General features: G+C 46.7%; 1 protein-coding gene across 2 annotated transcripts in view; it reads right to left on the bottom strand.

Moving 5' to 3' along the window:
- Positions 1-7,876, bottom strand: part of LOC105508672 (epidermal retinol dehydrogenase 2) — a 24,112-nt gene extending 16,236 nt beyond the window's left edge. For both annotated transcript variants that reach the window (XM_011937556.1, XM_011937557.1), the window contains exons 1-2: positions 7,157-7,876; positions 3,112-3,458 (exon numbers count right to left, since the gene is read on the bottom strand). In XM_011937556.1, coding sequence (XP_011792946.1) covers positions 3,112-3,444 — 333 coding nt within the window. In that variant the 5' untranslated portion in view covers positions 3,445-3,458; positions 7,157-7,876. The remainder of the gene's footprint in view (positions 1-3,111; positions 3,459-7,156) is intronic.
- Positions 7,877-8,838: the final 962 nt, after the last annotated feature.

Below are 8,838 nucleotides of genomic sequence, written 5' to 3'. Positions count from 1 at the left end.
AAAACTGAGAAGTCTCTGCTTTACTTAGAGGCTATTTTTAGTAGAGACGGGTTTTCACTGTGTTAGCCAGGATGGTCTCAATCTCCTGACCTTGTGATCCACCCGCCTTGGCCTCCCAAAGTGCTGGGATTACAGGTGTGAGCCACTGTGCCCGGCCTCCAGAGATCAAGTTTTGATGTGCTTTTCCTGTTTTTCTTTTCTTAAAACGAGTCCATTGTCGAAATGCTACTTTCTATTTACAGTTACAGCTGTTCTTCTACTCAGTGGTTAGTAACTTTGTTCTGTGCTCTGTATGTGGCATTTCATTTTAATCAATGTGATGGGACATAAGAATAGCTTCATTATAGCCAAATGTGGTATAGATCAAGACTTCGCACAAATGAAGAAGGGGCTGGGTCAGGGAATAAATGGAGGAAAAAAGAAAATGCAGTCATAAATCACTTAACAATGGAGATACATTCTGAGAAGTGCATTGTAAGGTGACTTGGTTGCTGTGTGAAGATCACAGAGCATACTTAATAAACCTAGCTGTGTGCCTACTACACATCTTAGGCCATATGCTAAGGTAGCCATTGCTCCTAGGCTACCTACCTGTACAGTGTGTTACTACACTGAACACTGCAGGCAACTGTTAACACTGGTAAGTATTTGTGTATCTAAACATAGAACATTGGGACAGTAAAAATACTGTAATAATCTGTCCCATAATGTGGGACCACCATTTTGTATATGGTCCATCATTGACCAAAATGTCATTATATGGTGCATGACTGTATATATTTTAAACACACAGCACAGATTAGAATCTGCCTGTCCTGTTTTCATCAACTGGCTGGTTTTCTTCTTTCCGAGGATGGACTCCTGATCTCAAGGCTAAGCTATGGCCTAGGGATACAAGCTTTCAAAGTTATCGGAGACTCAGCAGAGACAAAACGCTGTCATATCACTCTGAAAGCTTTCTCTTTGATTGCTTATCTATGGGCTACTTCTTAGAAATTCTCTCGTATTGGCCGCGCATGGTAACTCACACCTGTAATCCCAGCACTTTGGGAGGCCGAGGTGGGTGATCACCTGAGATTGGGAGTTCGAGAACAGCCTGACCAACATGGAGAAAACACGTCTCTACCAAAAACACAAAAAAATTAGCTGGGCGTGATGGCACATGCCTGTATTCCCAGCTACTTGGGAGGCTGAGGCAGGAGAATCACTCGAACCTGGGAGACAGAGGTTGCTGTGAGCTGAGATGGCGCCATTGCACTCCAGCCTGGGCAACAAGAGTGAAACTCCGTCTCAAAAAAAAAAAAAAAAAAAAAAAAAAATTCTCTGGTACTTTCCCTTCTATCCAGAATAAAAAGTGGAAATGGTGGGTTTATACGGATGGGGAGTAATTTCCTTCCCCTGAATTCAGAGGAGCACATAAGTAATTCCCTCCAAGACCTCACAGTGATAAAACCTGAAAAATAAGCTGGTAATGACATGTTTGGCTATTTCTGAAGTCAAGCACCTGGGGCAGAACTAAATCACCATTACAGGGGAAAGGGAAAGGGAGGTAATTATTTATAGAGTGCTTCATACTAGTTTATCCCATAGCTAACAATCTTCGTTGTTTGAATATCAACCAATTATTGCTTAAGGCTGGCCAGATAAATTGTAGTCAGTGTAAGTCAACATGCCAGGTGTTTAACTTCTAAGTAGCTAAATTTGTGAGATCAGTTGTGCTTGGAAGAGTGGGCCCAGTGTAGGCCGAGCAAACTTGTCAGGTGTGGATCTCCAGCCTGTACTGGGCAGCCTGTGGTTGGAGATGCTGGTAGCAGAGAGGTAAAATGTAAAGACAAACTTGAAAGTCATAAACTTACCTGCCAGGGACCTGCAAACCTTAGCAAGGAAATCCTGGCTGAGCCTAGAAACTATGGAGTAACTTTACAATGTAGTCAGGCTGCTCATGGCAGGTTTGATTGGTTCCTCCCTTCTCAATAAGTTGGGCAATTCTGGGAGGCACAAAAGTGTCCCAGGAGAGTGATGAGTGAAGTACTTAAGCCAATGTGAGGACACAAAAATCCTTAGGCCAGGCACAGTGGCTCACACCTGTAATCCCAGCACTTTGGGAGGCCGAGGTGGGTGATCACCTGAGATTGGGAGTTCGAGAACAGCCTGACCAACATGGAGAAAACACGTCTCTACTAAAAACACAAAAAAATTAGCTGGGCGTGATGGCACATGCCTGTATTCCCAGCTACTTGGGAGGCTGAGGCAGGAGAATCACTCGAACCTGGGAGACAGAGGTTGCTGTGAGCTGAGATGGCGCCATTGCACTCCAGCCTGGGCAACAAGAGTGAAACTCCGTCAAAAAAAAAAAAAAAAAGAAAAAAAAATTCCTTGTGAGGGATGGGCACGTGCCTCTACGATGGTAAGAAAATCCTTACCATCCTCATGTCAGAGCTTTGGTTTTCTGAAAGCTTTATGTGTATCTGTATAAACACCAAAGAAGAAAACGTAGCTGAGTCTTTAGGATTAATAAAAGATTTTGATTGTCTTACGACTACTTAAGAGCAATACTTCGAATGTAGGTGGGGTGGACACAGCCTAAATTTAAAATCAGACAGAATATGGATTCAAATCCTGCCTCTATCACACACCAGGTCTGTGAACCCTGGACAGGTTATTTAATATCTCTGTATCTCGATTTCTTTATCCTCAAAGAATGATGCCTCTATCCCTCCATTAACTTATACTGTAATAGGGGCCGGTATGGTCAGTGCAGTGTAATGTTAGAAGCAAGTACTCAGGTGTCAACAGACGCAAGTGGCAGCTATAGTCTTGCTGCTTACTAGCTGTGTTTCTTAGGTAAGCTACATACCTGCCCTAAGCCTTAGTCTCCCTACTTGTGAAATGGGGATAATAATGGGTTTTACTTTATAAGGTTACAATACATACATGGTAGTTAGCATAGTGTCTTGCATACAATAAGAATTCAAAAATCCCAATTTCCATTCTCCCATAATCTTGTCTACATTAAAGGGACACTGGAGAAAGGCTAACAGGCACTGAGAAAGGCAAGGGAAAAAGAACATGATATATGTCAAATTATAATAGTAAACACACAAGAGTTACCTGATCGGCTACTCTATACACTTCTTCCTTTTGGCTGCAATCGCAAGTATAGGCGTGCACTCTTGTGGCCCCAGCTTCCTGAGCCATCTTATATGTTTCCTCATTCCCCTCCTTATTGACATCCCAGAGGACAAGCACAGATCCCCGTCGGGCAAACTGCAAGGCTAAGAGCCTTCCAAGTCCACTTCCAGCACCTGTGATGAGAACTATTTCACCAGCAACGTTCTTCTGTTGCTTTGGGAGTAAGGCAAAAATCATAGCCTCCAGAAGAGTAAACAGTGATTTTCCTAAGAAAATGAACAGTTTCTTTGATGACTGCAGGTTGAAAGACATGTTCTGGCTGACACCTATGAAGAAAGACAGATTCACGTGAAGACTTATTTGTCCATTTCCCCTGAGTTGTTTACTCCACGGAGCTCCTATTTTCTGAAATAGTGAAAGTAACTGAGATATGTGATTTAAACAGCTCTCCTGGTAGCAGACTCTGAATTCAGAAAGAGGGAGGAGGAAGCCACAGGGATTATATTTACTCAACTTTCATACTTGGCCCTAAGCTCAGCACATTATTTGCATGACTGCTACTTGCAGTATACAACAGAAATGTTTGTTAACCAGGAACTGTAACCACCACACCCAAATTTAACATAAAGAATAAGTTCATTATTCTTCACAGTCAGCCTTTCTTCATAATAATCATGAATCCTGTTGGCTGATTTTATGTTCAAACTCTTGACCACATCACAATGTTTATAACATAATTACTACCTCTCTGACTTTATTTTTCTCTCCTTTGATGTTTGTGCTTTCTCATTTGCATTATCATTCTTTAATTTTGCATTACTGTATAAAATCTGAGATTTGAGAGGAAAATGTAAAATCTTATTTGTAGAAAGCATTTGACAGGAAGTAACCAGATGTTCTAGACCTTTTCCGACAGATTTGCGATCAGCACCAGATAGCCCTTCCCTAGGCTCTGAGGTCCCCACGCCACCAACTCTACATCACTTACCACTCTGTGTGATTAAAGGTCAGAGGGGGGCAGACCTGGACTCCTGCCCTGCACTGCCTCTGCCTACCTGTAAACTCCAGGGGGGAGCCTCTTGGCCTAACACTGGGCCTTGGTATCCTCATCTGTACTGGTCCCGTGGCATAGAGTGTTTTTGCAGATGAAATGAGAATGTTCCACGTATCACCACAATGCCTGACTTATAGTCAGTGCTTTACAGACATTATCACATTTCTCAGATTCATAGTACTGCCCACCAAGAAGGCACCCACTAGGTCTGCTGAATGAATAAAAGGCCCCCCCTTGACAAACTCATACAGAGCTTAGTGCTTACATCCTGCTACCAGTTACTCACACTTTAGTGTGAATGAGTATATAAAATGCTTTCCTAACTACTAGCTGAGAAAGAAGGGAAGGTCTTATTTCCTTCAGGATGAGAACAGAAGACATACTTAGCAGAGGGCATACTGTGCTGGGGGTAGGAGCCTTCTCTGAATGGGGTGCTTAATTGAGAGGCTCAGACAAAGGCACAGGTGTGAGGAGATGGGAGGGGAGTAACGAAAAAACAGCAGGTCTTCACTTCACAGTTTGGCTGAAGTCAGCCTAGTTATGGTTAATGAGTAAGAGCGGATAGATTCATCTACAGGAGGACTTGGTGCGTGGTCACACCCTTAGGAAATGTCAAGAGTTGATGTGACCCAGGCTGTTGTTCCTGGCTTATTGTACAGATGAGACTGAGGATCTGAGAGAAGATGTATGTGATTTGTTCAGGGTCCCTGTGCTGGTTAGCTGGTGCGGGCCAGATTGGTTCATGTGTTCTGTTTATTGAGTGTTCACCCTGTGCTGGTTCTATCTGGGCACTGAGGCTGAGGGGATGAGCAGTCTCTCACAATCTCTGTGCAGGTGAGCCAAGTAATCTAGTTGAAGAGACGTATTCAACAAACAAATACATCGCTACAAGCCATAGTGTTATAAAGAAAAGTGCAGTGTGCTATAGAGAGAATGATGGGAGAGCTGATTCAGATTGGGCTTGGGGGAGGAAGTAACACAGGTCTGCTAGAAAGTGACCCTTTGAGTGGATATCCAAATGATGATGGTGGGAGGTAGGGATATTGAGCAATAGCTTTCCTGGCAGAGGGACAAAATAGTTTGTTGTAAGGCAGGTTTGACCTGTGTGTCCAGGGCTGTCCAGAGAATAAGAATGCTGGCTCTAAGGAACATGGACCTTCTGGTCAAATGAAGGACATTTTCATCCATGCTTTGATGAAATAGACCTCAAACTCTCTGTGATCTCTGCTCTGATTTACATTCACAGAGTAACTTTTAGAAGATTGTTCAGGCCTCCCAGGCGCTGCAGAACTGGAAAAGAAGGTGTCCTGAAAGAGGACTCTTATTTCAAATACACAGTCATGGAGCCTGCACCTGTGGATCTGCAAGGATGAGGGTCAGACTGTGCACACAGTAATGGGAAACCCTAGGCACCCTTCTCAGACAGCAGCCTGGGCATTGCCAACTTTGGAAAATCCGTACCAAGGGTAGTTGGTCAGACCACCACACTCCCTTTTATATCACTATGTGAATTCACACAGAGGGACAGAGGTCTACTTCTCCCATCACAGGGCTCCAGCACCTCAGCAGTGGCCAGAAGTCTCAACATTGACCTGGGAGACATGAACGCTCTTAATGTCAGAACATTCTAGATTTCAGTGCTTCACTGTCTCAATGTTGGCTTGATGCAAGACCTAAAATATGTCCATCTTTTAACACTGTCTTGGTAGATGCTTACTAGATTTCTAAGAACTTGTCAGCCTGAGTTATCTCCCCTCCCCAGTTGAAGTTTAGGGTGCCTGCTGGGTACCCACATAAGCAATGAGGTCTACAGATTAAAGTTTGGCTTGGAATTCCAGATACATCACTGATTTTCCCTACAACTTTGGTAGAAATGATTTACCTTCTTGTGCCTCAGTTTCCTCCTCTAAAAAGGGAGTTTCTAATAGTACATAGGAATACTTACCACACAGAGGAGCTGTGAGAATTAAACCAGTTTATATAGGTAAAGTATTAAGGAGCGTTATGTGGTCACTACTAGCTTGTGTGAGACCTTTGAACAAATTAGAAAAAAAAAGGCATTGCCCTGCACAAAGTCCTCTGTGGGGTACACAGGGTTGGGGAGGGGGTGCAAGAGGAGTTGTTTGGATTCCAACACCTGCTAGCTTACATGTCTCCCCCTCTGCTCCTCAGTCCCCATAATAACGTGGCACAGCCATAACATGGAGGCCTTTCTAGAACAGTGCCAGGCACAGAATGACAGCAAAAGAATTAATGGCTAGAACTTCCACTGGTGTTCCTGTTAAGCAAATGAATTAATAATCCCTGGCTATACCAATGAAATATGGTTATAGTATACTTACAAACAAGAGTGAATGCACGGTTCCATTTTACTGCAGAGACTTTCCTAGAATGTTACGGAGCATATACAATTTAATCTGGCAGGTTTCTAGGTGTCTCTAGCTCACGGCCTACCCAATCCAAACAGGCGCCCTCGGCTTCCCAGGCCAGTGCGCGGCAGCAAGTCCGCTCTGGTGAGGGCACCCGGACGAAACGGGAGGGCAGACAGACTGACAATCACAGCTTGGGTTGAAAGGGGTGATATGGGGGTGGTAGGGCCCGAGAGGTGGATTCACTGAGCAGCAGAGAGCAAGGAACCTGGGCAGAACGGACCGAAGAAGAAGGTCCATGGAGGCATTCTGCCCTCTGCTCTGGGTGGGGAGGGAGGCTGGCAGCTCACCTCCGGGGGCGGGGTGTCTGCGTTGGCCGTAGCCACGCGAGCCTGGGCTTCGGGGACGCTGCAGCCGTGCTCTCCCGGGAGGAGCTGTGTTCTCACCAGCTCGCGGGTGGGTCCGGCCGCGGCTCGGCGACCCGCGCCCCCTTGCGCGCGACCCAGCGTGAAACCAGCCCAAAGGGCCGCCTCGCCCGACCCCCGCCAGCGCCACCTCCTCCGAGAGCCAGCACCCAGGACCGACGACCTCGGCAACTCACCCAGGACACTCTCCTTAGCTGCCCGCGGAGAAGCCGGCCTTGTCTGCCCCAGGCACCCGAGTCGCTGGCTCCTAACTCAGTGAGGTTCAGGTGTTTACCCAGGTGCTGCCCGAGGCCAAGTCCAAGGGCGGGACGGCCGCGGCAGCGCCGGGGGTGGGGCCGGCAGTAGCCCCAGCACGCGACGTGGGCCGCACTCCTATCTTCTTTTTCTGGACCCGCAGATTTAAGAAGCTGGAAATTCGGTGGTGGAAACTGGATGCGAGCGCCGGATTTCTCTTAGACTTAATGTTTCAATGCCTAGGCTGCACCCCAGAGTATTAGATGGGAATTTCCGGGTTGGGAGGGGCCCAGGCATTAGCTAGAAAAGTTTCCCAGGTATTTGCAAGGCACAACCCCGAGACTGGGAACTCTGGAGTTAGAAAACAAAGAGCAGTGTAGGCGTCCACGGGGGAGGGGCCAGGTCGTTTGTCTGGAGCCTGCAATGCGGGGAGTTCTCCAGCAGCATCTGATTGCTCCACGTGGGATCGTAAGTCAACAGCTTCCTTGCCCCTTGGAGGTAAGGGATGTGGGCGTGGACTCGGGAGTCCCCAGGAAGTGGGTGGGGTGCAGGCAGGAGCGGGAGTGGGTGCGGCGCTGACAGGCGGCCTAGGAGAAGAGGGCGAGGAAATTTGTTCTAACAAAATGAAGCTGAGAAATGAAGATAGAGTAAGAGTCACCAGGCACTCTGACCCAATCAAGATATATTAAGCATCTGGGTGTACGGCGATCCAGAAAATACAGCGATGATATATCTGTCAAGAAAAAAAAAAAAAGGATAAACATTCATTAATAAATCAGTAAAAGAGTTAATATAAGCACAAGACATCACTGAGATGCTAATAATAGAGGGTGAACTTTTCTGGGGGCAATGAGGAGCAGAAATGACAATAAATTATAGGATGTTGAAAGACATTGCAAAACAGGGGAGTCAGGATGAGATTGGGTTTGAAATTCATGCCGGGGCTGAGTAGGACAGGAAAAGTGGTGAGGGGTCGAAGAGCAGCCTTAGCCAGCCTATATCTGGGACAGACCTGGAGTAGAGGAACTGCACATTTGTTCTTTATTTGAGTGACAGAGGAAACAGGCAGGTCGTATAAGCTTAGAAAAGTAGGTGCAGGGGAGACCCTCGACTGTCTTTTCAGTACTTAAGAGGTTACTTGTGTGCTTTAGGCAGCAGCAGCCAACTGTGGCAAGCTATGCCAGGCATGTGGGAAGGGGAGTGGGGTAAGTGTGTGTGCACTGGTTTCAGGTCGGCCGTCACCACCCAGCGACACTGCTGTGTGGGGCTCTGGGGAGTTGCAGGGCTTCGGAGGGAGAAGGGAGACACATTCATGAACAGTGCGGGTGATGGACATGCACCCCAGGTGCCTCCAGAGTCCACAACCAGCCTGCAGGAGGAGAGGCAGTTGGACTCAAAGGGCCTTCCAGAATGGGTTAAGGTGTGGAGGTGAGCAGCGCCTGGGAGTGAGAGTGGAGTGAGGCAGAGAAACATGGGGTAATGGGCCTTTGATGGTGTAGTCTGTCTGCAAGAGTTCAGATGGGTGGACACTGGGAAACATCAGCCTCCTATTATCTTCATGGCTTCTCTGAGCAGAATCCTGGGCTGTCACTCTTCTTTCTGGTCAGAAGCCCTGGGTGGACCT

The sequence above is a fragment of the Colobus angolensis genome, unplaced genomic scaffold (genome assembly GCF_000951035.1).
Source record: "Colobus angolensis palliatus isolate OR3802 unplaced genomic scaffold, Cang.pa_1.0 Scaffold166, whole genome shotgun sequence".
Taxonomy (NCBI): Eukaryota; Metazoa; Chordata; class Mammalia; order Primates; family Cercopithecidae; genus Colobus; species Colobus angolensis.
This window is presented reverse-complemented; position numbering and strand designations above follow the sequence as displayed.